We start from the raw sequence: 15,074 nt of genomic DNA on the forward strand, positions 1-15,074 counted from the left end.
GGAGAATCAGCAAGTCTAAATTAAACAGAATTATAAAAATTAACAACCTTTTCCAAAATCTCATCTTACATTCATATGCAGTAATTTTCCTCTTGTTACATTTTTGCAGTGTCTTTCTGTATATTAATTGTTGAAGACGAGTTCTGCTTGACTGTCAGCACTAATAAATGTAGATTTAGTGGAGGCTGAATTTGATTAACTAGGGAGCATGAACAATAACTGATTGCAATGTTGTGTTTAAATGCAGTAAGACTGGAAGCCATTCCCTGTAATTTGTCTGCACCAGAAAGTACGCTTGAATGCATGAATAGCTTACCTAAGGTGGGTTGCATAACAATGACTAACAATTAGACATACAATTTAAAGTGGTCAGCTAGGCTGCCTTTATATACAGTGGAGGAGAAGATGTGGAAACATTGCTTTACATGTGTATAGTGTGTAATGTCCTCCGCAGATCTCTCCCCCGGAAACCTAGGGCAGACAGTTTAAATGGGATTCCAAGTGAATCCAATACAAAATGTTAAGAACTCCAAGGCATAAAGAAATGAGGGAACTTCTGTATTAGTAACACATGTTGAAAAATGCTCTTCAACAGAGTTGCAAAGTTGGACAAGCTTGCCAGCATTGGCAAGCTGGACAAGGTCCCCGTCCAATGCAAGGCTGGAGGCAGCGTGGTTTTCTGCTGAGAGGAATGGAAGGTATGAGCAAAAATCTCCTTTTCATCTTCAGTTTTTCTTACAGATCATAAAACTAAATGTGTCTCATGTGACATGCACCTTTACAGATACCTTAAACACTGTTGCCACCTTTTCTTTTTTTTATTTTTATTGTAGAGTGTAGTAATTTTCTGAACTTGAGAGTTGTAATATTTTCATAGCAGGAATATTTCCCCCTTGAGAAGAGCAATTGTGGGGTGCTGTCTTCAAACTGTGTGTGTTATGTGTCTGTAATGCTGAGGCACTATTGAGGTCAGCAGTGACTTGCAGCTAAGTGTCTGCAAATGTGTGCTAGCATCTTAAAGTTTCTTCCATGTACCTCCCCTGGGCCTGTGTCTGATGGTTGCCCACTATCAGTTCCAGGGAGAAAAGGATATTCCTGTAAATTTCTGAACTGTCATGTTATGTTACACTCCACAGTATTACATTACAGAACAAAAAGAGGTAACAGAACAAGTCAGGCAATGAATTCAGAATGGTGTTTCTTTTCCTTTTATGTCATCTTACATGTATCTCTATTACACTATACCTGATATTCTTTTTATGGTTTTGAAGGAGTTCTGATGTTTTGGATGATGCTCTTCTTTTCTTGCTTAAAATGTGCATGCAAATTTAGTTCAGCTGACAATGTGAGGTATGGGTACATATTACCTCCAATTGCCTTAATGATGTAATTTTAAAAATAATCGATTTTTGGTACTCATTGCAGTTGGGTCTGTTTCACAGTATAAAAAAGTCAAGGTTTCAGGTCAAATAACTTAAAGGCTTTTTAGTTGTTTGTGTCTTTGCAGGAAAAACATGAACAGGCCAAGATGTCAGACAATTTACTCTTTTGTCTGAAATAAAACTGAGTTGTGGACTCCAAGTTGATGCCGTGTTTCATTTTAATAGTGTCACTTCCTGCTTGGTTTGTCCATGTCTCTTGTTTTGAGTGAATTTAGTGCTAATAAAAATGAGAGACTTTTAAAGCTCTCCTTTGCCAGAGGTACTGGACTGTTGCAGGCTGCAAATGTGAGCTCCCTGTCTTGGGTAGCTTGATCTAGATGCCTTCCAAGGTTTTGTTTCTCTGAAACAGCACCTGCCACTTAAAATCTGTTTGATAGCTTTATGATGTTGAAGTATGGGCCTCTATTTTCCATTTCTCCAGCTTTCTGAAAAAAAATCTTGGCTCTGTTGTATTGCTTCTAAACCTTCTGCTGTAGACTCAGGAACAAACCACTGCCAAACCAGGTCACCTTGCCGGGTGCAGCTCCAGGGGAGGTCCCAGAACAGTTGCTTGCCGTGCAGTCTGTGCCCTATTTTCTCTTGATTAACCAACTGGTTATCATGGTAAGAAATGATTGTTCAGATGAATGTGTGCAATTTTGATCTGTATCCTTTTGGCTTCAAGAAATCCTGCAGCAGATCAAAGTCCCCACCTGGACACTTCTCTTGAAACATGGAACAAGCCATGAGGAGCTCCATGCCTCTTCTGTAAAGCCAGAGCCAGGCCAGGCCTGGCTGTCTCTTTCTTAGGAATGTACGAGTGAACCTCGTGGAGCAGGCAGCTCACAGTGTGTGTTCCTAAGGCTCAGAAAATGCGCTTTCCATGTATAAGAGAAGGAGATCGGTGTGTGAAATGTGGTGTAAAATCAGATTCCTGATCTCTGTGGTTCTTGACAATTCAGCGCGTTGGGAGGAATAGCCTTGTGAGCACTGGGGAGAGTCAACTGAGAAATTTCCTTTTGCACACAAAGCTTGTAATGGCACTTTAACGAGCTGAAGTACTGTAAAGGCAGTGTTAGTGGGGAAAAGCACGGCATGCTCTCTGTTTCTAGTATGTCATTTTTTTCATTCAGCGTTCAAGTGTATGCGTATCTTAGAAAGATGGGTGCCTATGTTTGTAGTTAATGAGTATGTGAGGCAAAGTTCACCTTTGCCAAGGAACTTGCTATGGGCTGCAGATTCTAAAGCTCAGAATCCTCGGTTTACTGTTCTGACAACCTGTGGTATGTATATGGGCATGTATGTGAAAATAGCACTGGAAACATGCACCCAATCAGTGTTTCTTATCTCTTCTCCCCTGAAAGAAAGCTGGGAAGTCCTAGCTCACCAAAAGACTAACGGTAGTGACAGAAGGGGAGGTAACATCTTCTCTGTTTTCTGCAGAGGATTTTAGTATAGTTGATGTATCACAAAGGAATCACTGAAGCAATGACAAGAAGCCATTCAGTGGTGAACAGCAGAGCTGGCTACCCAGACAGACACATCTCTCCTTACATGTCTGAATTAAACAGAGAAAACGAGGATGATTGCCATGTAGACATCAAGTGAAATTCAAACTCTCTTGGCCTTAGCAGCACACGCAAGGCATGAGGCAACTTGAAATTACAGGAAATTTCATCTCTAATTTTGTATTGCTTACGCAGAATGCTCCCTCAAAACAGAACCCTGTGGAGCTGCATTTTACCTGTGTGAGCTGCCTTCAGATTGTCCCTTAATTAGTTTATTCTCTTTGCTCCAAGGGATGAGTATATTATTTATTCCACACTTGAAGACTTCTGTTAGTCTGCATTTATGTATTTTGTCTTCAAAATGACCTAGCACAGGGCTAGCCACTGGGGTAGTGTGAAGCAGACCTTCCTGGCAGCAATGGCAGTTCAGACTTGAGTGATGGTAAAATAATTGTAATAGCAGCAATGACAATTAAAACAGTGCACCAAAATACCCTTGGGTGCTGCTGCTAAGTTGGACTCTACCCCTAAAATTCCAAAGGAAAGCAGTAACTTTTAGTTACCTCTATCCACAGAGTGAACAGCCATCTCATTCAGCAACTGGAGTTAGCTTTCATTCCCTCCATGGATTTTATGCTTGGACACAGTTCTCACAGAGGGTCATGGTGCAGTTCACATTAAAAAGTGGATATAAAAATGACACTGAAGCTTTGCTCCTGTGTTTTCTACACTGCCTGGAAATAAATACATGACCTACAGCTAGTTCAATGGCTTATTGCCTTGATGTTATTAACCCAAGTGTACCCAAGTGGTGAGGAATATGTATTCTGTTTGCTCATGGAGGAGCACTCAGCTCTTTGCCTGACAGATCTGGGAATCTCTGGGAACAAGGTGGGGAAGGTTTCTCTGTGAAAGGGTTTGGGCAAATAGCCCAGCTGCAATAGGGTGAATGTGTCTGTCTGTAGGTGAGGGATGAAGAAGGACATGGTTGTGAACGCAGCTTCAGTCTGCTGGGCAGACAGGTAAAGGGAATAATCTGCTCCCCCTGTGCACAGCACTTAGTGCTACTTTTCTTTCGGGTGGTGAATTAATTTCACTCTTCAAATACTGAGGATGTGGCTTCAAAACAACACAATAACAAAGGAAATTGCTTCTAAGCAGGCAGATTTGGGCAGGAGCAGTGTGTGAATGCTGAACTGCTGAAATGGGAGTTGTGAAAAGCCAAGCGCTTGTACCCGGCTTGGTCAAATATTCAAAGTCACACTCAAGTACATTGCCTGGTCAGGACACGTGCCTGATTTCTGTCAGCCCAAGTGAAAAGAGAGCACACACTGAACTGCTTTTTTTTTCTGAATTGGGATGAGAGCTCATAAATATAAAAGTTCCCTGTGTGTTAAACTGTTTTGCTGTTATGAAGTGCACCCCTAGATGCCAGTTTCATGCTAGACAGCAAACGTCGTGGGATTTTTTAAAATGTTTTTATTTCTAAATGTAACAAAAATGGAATCTAATGCAAATTTTCTGAAGTGCCTGAAATAATTAGAGGGTAAGAAACTCTTTCTAACATTTAACTTCTAAATGCATGAAATAGTTGAATACTATGCTGCTCACCTTTAGCTAGCCTTTAATTTAAACAAAAGCTATAAAAGTACCATTAGGCTCCAGTCCAATGAAACACTTAAATATGTTCCTAGTTATAAGTGTATGAGTAACCAAGTGAAGATGAGGCATGCTTAACTGCTTTGTTTGAATGGGATATTTTGCAAAGTAGTTATAATAATCGAAGAAAAATCCTGCAGTGACACTGAGAAAGATGTAAAGAGGAGTAAAGTCCCATCAGCACTTCAGTATCCAACTGCTGTGAGGTTTTCACAAAGCTGCTTGCCTAGTGATTTAATCTGCAGGGTCCTGCTCCCAAGTCCACGGAGCTCTCCAGATGTGCTCCATCATCTACAGTTAAAGAGGCTCAGTTTGCCAGACAGTCCTCTCCCTCTGTCTGGTGGGGGAAGTGCACATGGCACATGCACCTTCATTTGTCCTCCCTGCCTGCCTGCCATGCCTTTTCATAAACACGCTGCGACTGCTGCCAGGTTCTCATATAAAGCATCTAAACATCATGGATTTAATACTCCCATTTTCAGTGCTAAATCAATGTTCTTTATGCATTTGTTCTTGGAACACTGCTCTGTTTGAACCATAATTCTTCCCACATACCATAAACTTGGGTCCATTTTCACTCTGATAGAAACTGATCTATTTAAAGCTAGAGGAAAAACCCTGTGACTACTGCTTAAACATTCCAAGGCTGTTGCTTGTTAATCAAATAGATTCCTGCATCACCTCGATGCGCTGAGATGTCTGGGGAAGTGCTGCCTTTCGGGGCCACCACTGGCCTTGTTGCTGCTAGGCAGGGCAGCATTAAGAGCAGTTCAGTACATTGTGATGTTCAGCAGGCAGTGAGGGATGGGTTTGCTCCGTTTATGACCGACCTTCTGTTTAGCTGTTTACTCCTTCAACCATCCTGTATTTGTACATAGATATAAAGAAACATTCTGCTGCATAACTGGATTTGACCAGAGATTAAAGCTGGTCTCCTGTGAAAAACACCAGAGCCCATTAAAGAAGAGATTGTTTGCCAAACATTGTTGTATGTCCTCCCGAGACCATAAAAAACATTGTTAGCTGAAGTAATAGCAGAAAATGATTGCATTCCTCTATCCTCCTCCTTACCACCACACTGCAACGTGACAGCAAACCTGTAATGAAATCCGTGAAGAGCTCTGCAGCAGTTACCTTGAAAACTTTTTTATTGCCCTACATTTCTGGATAACAGAGATACTCAGCTTCTGTCCAGCGCTGAGAGCGCCGGCTGAGGGACCGAGATAGTCAGAACTGAACAGAACTACCTTGAATTTTTAGCATTAAATACTTGCAGCAATTTCTTAATAGTCAAGGGTAACTTTCTGTATTTACATATCATTATCTGAATAACAAATAGCTTCAAGGATATGGCAAACGCTTCTGTGCAAATAGCAAATAGTGACTTTACTCTCATAAATCATTTATTGAAAATTATTCTTTTGATTTCATCTCCTCTGTGTGTTTTTTTTGGTTTTTTTTTTTTTTTTTTCTTACGTATGTCATTAGCTTGAAGTGTGATGGGTGAGAAATTGCCATACAAGGTGGTATCTTAGGATGCATAGTCCACTTTTCCATATCTGGGCTGTCAGAAACGCAGCTGAAGAGCTGACTCCACATTGCTGGCTGATACGGAAGGACCCAGGGTGGCTGGAATCAGGTCTTGGTTTTGGCAAAGCAATGAGGTGAAAGTATGTTCTGTCTCCTACACAGAGAGTGTAGTTCCCAGAATTCAGTTGGAAAAGTCATGCAAAAAGGTAATGATTTCTGAATGTATTTTGCTGGTGACAACTTGGCATCAAATAACTGTTATTGTGAATTAGAAAAATTCCTTTGGTTTTGCCTTTATTTAGTATAATTTCATTGGGTTCAGAGATGTTCATGTTCCAACTGAGCTTCAAGTTCAAAGACATCTCCAGTCTCAAAGCAGAACTTTGTAAGACCACCACTGTGTGCACAATACTTGTCTAGTTTTTACTTATGAAGGGTGCAAGCTAAAAATCCAGTGGGAACAAGGACCAGAATCATTCCGAAATCTTGAAAGCCTAAAAAGGCTGTTAGTGTGTAGTAAATCATCTAAAGGCAGAATACATCACTTGAACTTTAGATGGGAATCTTCCTTAAATATGTCTAGTACCATTAAAAATAAAGTCACATTGAGAATAAATTCTCTTTGGGGAGTTTTGAAGAGCACTGGAAAGCAGATTTCAACTTCTCCATTAATTTGCAATCAGCCTAATGCTTTGTGATGCAGCATGCATCCAGCCATGGGCAGATCTGAATGGGCACACTAGGGGGTAGGGTGGAAATTTCTTACAGATGGTATTTCAAAATGTATCAGTGATTCAAGTTGTTACCAAAAAAATGAGGCAAATACTACAGCAGGATCTGAACATGTGCTTTTACCAATTTTTGTGTTAATAAAGGCACTTGTTTTAAAAGCCATTGGAACTAGCTTATAGCGTTGATATGTATATAAATCAGTATGTTTATTAGACATGCTGACACGTTTATGGTGTTATTTCCCCAAGGAAAGCCAGAAACACCTCACTGAAACACAGAGCCTCTTACTTGATGTGTGGGGCAGCTATTTTGAGGGGTCTAACAACCCTGAATGTAAGGGTTAATGGCCTTTGCAAATGGGACCATCTTCATGCTGCGTGTGTTAGTTGTGCATATATAGTCACCCATCAGCCACTTATTGGCAGTTCTCAAGGCTTTCTACCATGCACATAAACTAATGTATCCTACAGAAGGAAGGAATTAAGCCCAGTAGAACAGTAATGAACATCCTGTGTTTTATTCTGTTGTTTTTTTTTCCTATCCAAACTAACTGCACAGTGCAGAGAAGTTAGTCCCAGTTGCACTGACCTGGCATTTAAAAAGAAACAAGTAAGGACAAAAGTAAGTGTCTGATTCTCATGAAACCTTTGTCTGATATTAAAGGACAGTTTTCTTTGATAAGGTGATTAGCATAGAAGTAAGGATTTGGCCTGATATTTTTTTCTGATAAATGTGAGTGATAATTAGACTTTTGGGTGCAGAACAAGGAAAAGTGCATCAAGGAGGCAAGAGAAAAATGCTGCTAGGGACTCTCATCACATGGGATAGATGTAAGATCTGTTAATTGTTACCCTGAAAATGGTCATCAGTATCATTGTATACCAGACAAATTAGTAGACTTGCCTTGACTCCCCTGTAGTAGGAAGTACTGTGGGATGAGGAACAGACAGTCTGTACTGAAGAACAGTTAAAGAGATTCCTAAAATTTGATGGATACAGTAAGTCAGTGTTAGTGCCAGTGTCCAGATACTGACATACAGGAGTGTCATAGTGCTTGCAGAGGTGGAGGGAAAACTATCCCAATTTATTCAGCTGTCACTCAAGGTAGGAAAAATATTCTTTCCCCAAACCCTTTGATGGAGCTGCCTAGACTAACAAGCTTACAGCACCAACCAGAAGTGCTCTGTATCTTGCATCTGCACTTTCCCAAATAAATCCTGGAAGAAGGAAAAGCTGCTGATGTTCTTTCTGTATGATAAATCAAACTGAAGGCCATCCCATAACGGGAACACTGAGAAGGGATAGCCTGGGAAGGGGTAGCCATGTTGAAAAGGCACTGATCACCTTACCAGATTTTCTTGGCTTTTTCTGAAAGCAGCTGTGGCTTCTCTTTTTATCTGGCTCTTGATTACAGTGGTCCTCTTCTCTCAAGACATGCGGAGTGTTAGTGTTCTGCCACTGCTCCCTTGTTCAGTTGTATTTATGTTATTTAATTCTTCCAGTGCCATCCTTAAGCAGCAAAACAGGAAAAGAAAGTAACTATTTACTTTTTATGCTTCTTTCTTTGGGATGGAGGAGAAAATCCATCCTCAACAGAAAAAGAATGTTATGGCATTACACAGTTAACACCTTCTTTGGGGAAGGAGAATTAATTAGGAAGGAGTGGGAGCCCTCTGCCTGACAGATTCATGACCCATGAAGCTAATCAGTTCTGTAGCCTGTCACTGCCTTTTGCCATGGACTGGTCAGTCTCCTGAGCTCAGCAGTTGAGTCTCTTGCCGGGGAAGGAGATATCTGCAACATGTCACATTTTCACTCTTTTCCCAGTGTCGAACAACAAAGTAATGATAGTTTATTTCTGCAGCTGGAAAGTTACTATTACACCTAGCACTGGCTGCAAAAGCTCAGCAGATTTCTGGAGAAATAAAGGAGGCATTGAGCTAGCCTTTAAATTTACAGATTTAAGCTGTTGTAAATAGTCCGTGGTTACTAAATCAGAGCAGCATTAACGTACTAAAAGGTAACCTTGTACGTGAGAGTAATCTGAGCCTTTGGTTTAACTGGATTCAAAATACACACTGACCTGATGTTCAAAAGTAGTATTTGTCAGTGCTAATGAGCAAGGCTTCCATTATATTTTAATATTTGTCTTTTCATTGGTCATGTATCTGTGGGCCTTCTGTTCCCCCTCTGTGGCTTTAAAACATGAATGCAGACCATCCTGCAGCTCTCAGGGTATGGAGCATGCTGAGGCTTTTTTTGTGCCAGAACTGCAGAGGAGATTTCTGCATGCCCAATCAAGTTTGTGAAGGAGAGAAACCCACAATCATTTCCATCCCAGTGGTTCATTGGAAAAACATGTCTGGTATTAAATACTTTAAAGATTCATGAAGCAGCTTTAATTTTGTTTGCATTTCTTCCTGAAGGGTAAAGCTGTCAGAAATCTCTAAATGTATTGCCTAATCCATTTCTAAACTCAGTACATTAAGATCTGCAAGCAGAACTCATTTTTGGTGTTAGCAAGTATACAGACACGAGAGAAAGCCAGAAAAAGAGAGTAGGAATTCCTTTCCTTGGTAATCCACTGAACTACCAGCACAGCAGTAGTGTCAGCTGCTCACAAAAAATAGTGCAACTCAATTGGACTGTAAGAGCAGCAAAAAGAGAGGGCACCTATTTCTGCTGGATCAGATACAAATAGAGAAAATACAGCGATTGGGCAATGAAGGCTCAGACAAAAGAAAATTTCTTTCTATTTTCTGCCTACAGGCTCACAGGCTACCATGAGCAGGCTGCTGTTCAGCTGAACAGCTTTTGTTTTCTCATTGTCTCTGTTTCTAATCTATGACCTTTTTTGTGTTAGTACATGATTTATGTCCAAGGCTCTATTTCCAAGCTGAACAGCCTTTCCTCTTTTCTTGTGCCTGCACAGACAGTGCTAACATTTGGGCTCAGGGGGCTGGCTTGGAAATGTTCATTTAAGGAACTAAGGGAAAGGATGAGTGAAAACCATCTCCAGGGTAGAGAGAAATGATCTGACATCAAGCTCTCTATCATATGCAAAGGAAATACCTCTGGGTTTCCAGCCACGCTCTGCAGTAGCCAATGCAGAGCAAGAACTCTCAAAGACTCTTCCCAAGACAACAGCAGCATGCCTTAGGTTTGATGCTTAGTGTGTTGTATGAAAGATGCCTAAAGGGCCGTTTCACATATCAGATCTAATCCATCCTAAGCTGGTCCGTGGAAATGATTAGCCATGGCATCATCAGCCTTTGTTTGGAACCACCAGTCCTAAATGCATCCAGTGGTGTGTTTCTCTACAGTGTGTTCATCTGCCCTGGAGAGACAGTACTCCTTGTGGATGCTCAAATCCTTTGCTGATGTGCACTGAGAAGGCTTATAACCGCAATTTAACATCATGAGAACATTAAACATGATCTGTGCCTGGCCAGCTTAGACCTTTGTTAACTGATATATAGGTCAAACTTATGCTGTCTGTTCTCTCCTAAATCAGTAGTGCTGGTTAATTTGCTTTCAATACTGTAATTGTCCTCCCTCATCCGATAGCCACAGTTCCTAACGTGATCAGACTTCGTATAGAGAAACAGAGGGCATAGCAGCACCCTGTTCCTTCCTGGTAGAGTGCTGGACTTGGCAGCAGAGTTGCCAGAAATGGGTGATTTCTTCAGTTCTGATGCTTTCCCTCCATCTTCAGGCTGCTGCTCCAACCATTTTGTGAAAGGAAGTCCTTTGCTGTTATAAGTAAGTGGACTGGTTATATCCTTATTTTTTTCTGGGAACATCTCTGCCACACTCTGAGGCCAAAACCAAGGGCTGCACCAAGGAGGACTTCAGTATCTACCTGACACTGACAAACGATTCAGTTCTCCATGCAGTGCTCTTGGTCTGCTGTCGGCATCCAGCCAGAGCGAGGCTGCCAAGGGGCTGTGAGTATACAGTGGGCACAGCTCTGCTTTGATGGTGGAGCATCTTTGATTGTGACTTGCTAATGTCACTGTTTGGCTCAGAGTGTCAATTGCTGGTTAGAGTTTCTTGAAATGAAGGAAGTATTAACTGTAAATTGCCGCAGCTGCTGTATAATTACGGAACACGTTGGGAAGGGCTTGGGCAACAATCCAACAAAGCACTTAAGCACCCTCTGATTTTTGAGGAAAGGTCCCTGGACTGGGACTGCTGGTGCTCTCAGTCATCATAAGAAGTGTTTGCTAGTAGACCAGTGCTTTCTCCTGACTACCTCAGCACATCCATCTCATTTTCTGAAGTGACTTAAGGAGTTGGGAGTTCAAGGTTGACTGGAAGTCTTTAAGAAATGAACTGCTAAATCATTGCTGTAGTTTGAGAAGTTTACTCAGGCAGACAGCTTCTTTTGTTGCTCTTCATCTTTCTGTAATAAGTAAAATGATGGCAGCATTTAAACCACTGCTAAGTTCTGAGGTTTGCCTTGGCCCATCTAGATGTTCCTGCTGTAGTTGTAGTTGGAATATTCAAACGTGTGATGGCTGGAGCATTTTCCAAATAGAAACATAATGGAGTTTTTAGTTACGTCCTGCTAACAGAAAGAAGGGGGAGCAGACAGAAGGAAGACAGCAGTGAGAAATGATGGAAATTATTTAGCCCTGGAGGGATAAATTCAAAACACCCTTTATCAAAAGCATCCAGTGTGGCTGGGTGTTCCACACCAAGTGTTCCGGCGTACTTACTAGAAAAATAAATAATTCTTACCCCAGAAAGACTCAGCAAAATTTCTTGATCAGAAGTCAAATGAAGCCCAGCATAAATCATTGAGGCCTTGTGCTATTCTATTGGTTCCGTTTTTTCCTAGACAAAATACTTTGGTCCATCTACCTATGCCTCTCTGCTCCTGGTAGTTTTGTTCATTTAGCCTTCAATTGCTTGTCTCTCTACACTACAAGTGCTGCTTTGACTGCTCCCCCAATTCTCACTGCACATTCTCCTCCTCAGCCACAGCCTCCTTGCCCTTTTCAGCTCTCAACACAATCCCTTTGCTTTCCCTCTTCCTTTCTGGCTCTGGGTCCCCATGCAGGACCACCCTCTGCCTCGCTCCACTGGCAGCACACCCACTCCTTGGGTACCAGCCTGATTTACTGGGATGCAATTTGCTATGTCCTGCTGATATAAAGTGAGGCTCTGAAGTAAATTGCTCTCAGATTAAAGATGTCCCTCGTCAGAGGAAATCTTGCAAGATCCCTGCTTTTAGCTGATGGCTCTTTCGTGTTACTGGAGTATTCTTAATGGACTTCTTTGGTATGTTGGTGTGGTCAAGAGGAAAATCATGCTCAAGGAGAAATTCAAAAAGAAGGCTGTGTCAGAGTGTTACACCTCCTGTAAATCTTTGTCCTTCTTCCAGATGCATGTTTAGATTGTGTAAGAACGAAGCTTAGCCTGAAGTTCTACAGAGGTCCTCTCAATGGTACAGGCCATCAAGTAAGCTGTCAGCAGCTGTGGTAGCCATGTAATCAATGACAAGTCATCAGGTCTCTGCAAATAGTGCAGGAATGGGTAGGAATTATAAATAATTGCGCTTTACTAGAATTCATGACAGATTTCCAAAGGTGATCCAACAGTCAAGTGGTTGCCGCTCTCTCCACCCACGTGACTGCAGGTAGTGGATAGAAAGAGTGATTATTATGCCAAAGTAACAAGCAAGAGGTCAGAAAGTTTGATAAGAGCAGGAAAAGTCATTTCCTGTGATGCAATTAGCAGTATTTTAGAGAGCAGGTTCAGAAATCACTATGGTAATTCAGAATGGCTTTTGACTGTGAGAACATGTAGGTAATTTTTTATACTTGGCCTTTTATCTGGAGGAAGAGAATTCTCCTAAAAATAAAGCAGTACTGTGTTGCAGAGGTACATAGACTGTTATCTATGACAACATGCATAAGTGGGAATAGCTGCATACTGAGGTGGAGCAAATTCATTTTGCGAATTCTTCAGTAGATTCTTCCCTGTTCAACAAATACCTTGCATTTGTTACTGCTGCACAAGCTGCAGAATCAGAAAGTAATTCAAGTGCTCTGTTTGGGCAAGATTTGCCCAAGTGTATACAAACAGATAGGCTTTGCTTCTCATCTGGTTGATAAGAAGTTAGGTGCTCCTAGCCATGTTGCTTCTTTTCAGTTTTTACCCCATCTTCATTTGATGTCAGAAATAAGAAAGCCTGTAAACCCCTATAATGCTGAAGAGCAATCAAAGATGAGAGGACATTCTGCAGTATATTTTACCTCCCATTGGCTGCTTGGGTTTTAATTGTTCTTTTCTTCTCTTCAGGTGCAAGCAGATGACCTACCCAGATGACCTGCCCCAGATCTCTGTGGTCTTTATATTTGTTAATGAGGCGCTGTCTGTCATCCTGCGCTCCGTGCACAGTGTTGTGAATCACACCCCCTCGCATTTGCTCAAAGAGATCATTCTGGTGGATGACAACAGTGACAATGGTGAATACACATAACCTTTCCTCTAAGTTCTATGTCTCGTGTCACTTGTGAACATGAAATACAAATCAAAAAGAGTTCCGTCACCTCTACATTATATATTATTATCATTTTTATCTTTGGATGAAGCAGCGTTGAGTTGGTCTGTATTTGAACAACTCAAAGAGCTGAACAGCCACTGATTAATGCTCACAACCGCTGATTAATGGCCAATAAGGCAGACCATACGTTGGTGTAAGTTAACATACTTCCCCTGGTCAGAATTTCCAAGAGTTTGTGTTTGATGAGGAGATGATTCAGTGAGCCACTTGCACAAAGCTGTCAGTAAATATTAACTATTTATTTAAGAAATAAATACTATGTGAATAAACCCTCTTGACTTTGTTGGAATCCTCACAGAATTAATGACATTTGTATAAGCAGTCTCTATATAGAGACAAAACTTTTCTCCAAATTTGTAGATCCAGAGCAGTATCAATATCAGTAGACCAAAAATTGAAGTTCTGTTTCCAGAGAAATGTGAAGTTACAGATTGTCCTTGAAAATGTTTTATTTTACATAGAAGCACACTTTGCTGCTTCACAATTTACACACGAGTTTACACAAGTTGTAAATCTGATTTCTTTCTTTTCATTTTGGTAGGAAAAAAAATAGACTTTGCAAATGCAATAATAGAATGGGTACAAAGTGCATGTAACTTTTGGGTCATGTAATTCCTTAGTGTAAAAGAAGCACTGCAGTTAGGGCCATCAAAACTCAGAATCTTGGTGAGCATGTAGGGTGCTACTGATGGATATATTTATAGGATGAGTTGGAATTGCCTTTAGGATACAGATGATCAGCAATATTGTCATGTTTTAAGTTGTTATAATTGAATCTTCTAGAACTGTTGCAGCTTCTGAATCCTATTTCTTTTGAAGGCTCAAGTTGGGCATTTCCTCCACAGCTCAAGAACTTCAAATCTTTCAGTTTTCAGATGCTGTTCTTCTTCAAGATGCCTAGATAGAAACGATGTTCAAAAGAACAAATCACTAAAACAAAAAGAAGCCCCAGAATAGACAGTTTTAAGAAACATTTAGTCCAATCCTGCTTTCAGTTACTGCACTGTAACCTATGGAGTAATTATGTGAGATTACAAAGTGTTTCAGTCAGCATAATGCAGAAGAGAATTGGATTCACTGTTTCTCAGTGAACTCTTATATGGCTTTTCTCTGTCATTCTTCTAGAAAACTGGAGATTTATCAGGTCTTTTACTTGGATGGTTATGATTCTACTGTGTAACATAGATCATAAGAATGAGGCTCCTGATGCCATGGAAGCTTCCTAAGTTTTCCTAATAAATATATTTGAGTAAAAGCCTCATTATGGGTAAACTGTAGTGTAAATGAATGACCAAACTAGATTGATTTTTAAAAAATACAGTGACCATTTTGTAATCTGCCTGTTTGTAAGCCTATTGAAATGAAGGAGTGAACAAATTCATCTCTATCTGTGGTTGAATACCTGAAAATGAAAAAAAAAAAAGAGAAGTCTATTTGAAATCTTCAAGATCCATTTAGCTTAACAGAGAAGAAGCCTGGTATCACATAATATTCATTGTATTTAAGGGAAAACTTAGAATGAAGGGAAATTAATTCTGATCTGACTTAGATCTTGACCCAAAATCCATTGAGGTTATTTTTCTCATTCAATAAGAAAAAGCATAAATCAGACCCCCCAAAAATCCCCAATAACTCCCATGTTACTCTGCT

At 40.7% G+C, this 15,074-nt stretch overlaps 1 protein-coding gene across 10 annotated transcripts in view; it reads left to right on the top strand.

The window, feature by feature from the left end:
* GALNT9 (polypeptide N-acetylgalactosaminyltransferase 9) overlaps positions 1 to 15,074 on the top strand; it is a 199,759-nt gene that overhangs the window by 111,411 nt on the left and 73,274 nt on the right. For 6 of the 10 annotated variants that reach the window (XM_046901221.1, XM_046901222.1, XM_046901220.1 and 3 more), the window contains one exon: positions 13,160 to 13,326. In XM_046901221.1, coding sequence (XP_046757177.1) covers positions 13,160 to 13,326 — 167 coding nt within the window. Of the gene's footprint in view, positions 1 to 595; positions 699 to 13,159; positions 13,327 to 15,074 lie in introns of all 10 variants that reach the window. The other 4 variants (XM_025155561.3, XM_025155562.3, XM_046901218.1 and 1 more) reach the window with 1 other exon arrangement.

The sequence above is a fragment of the Gallus gallus genome, chromosome 15, assembly GCF_016699485.2.
Source record: "Gallus gallus isolate bGalGal1 chromosome 15, bGalGal1.mat.broiler.GRCg7b, whole genome shotgun sequence".
NCBI classification, from domain to species: domain Eukaryota; kingdom Metazoa; phylum Chordata; class Aves; order Galliformes; family Phasianidae; genus Gallus; species Gallus gallus.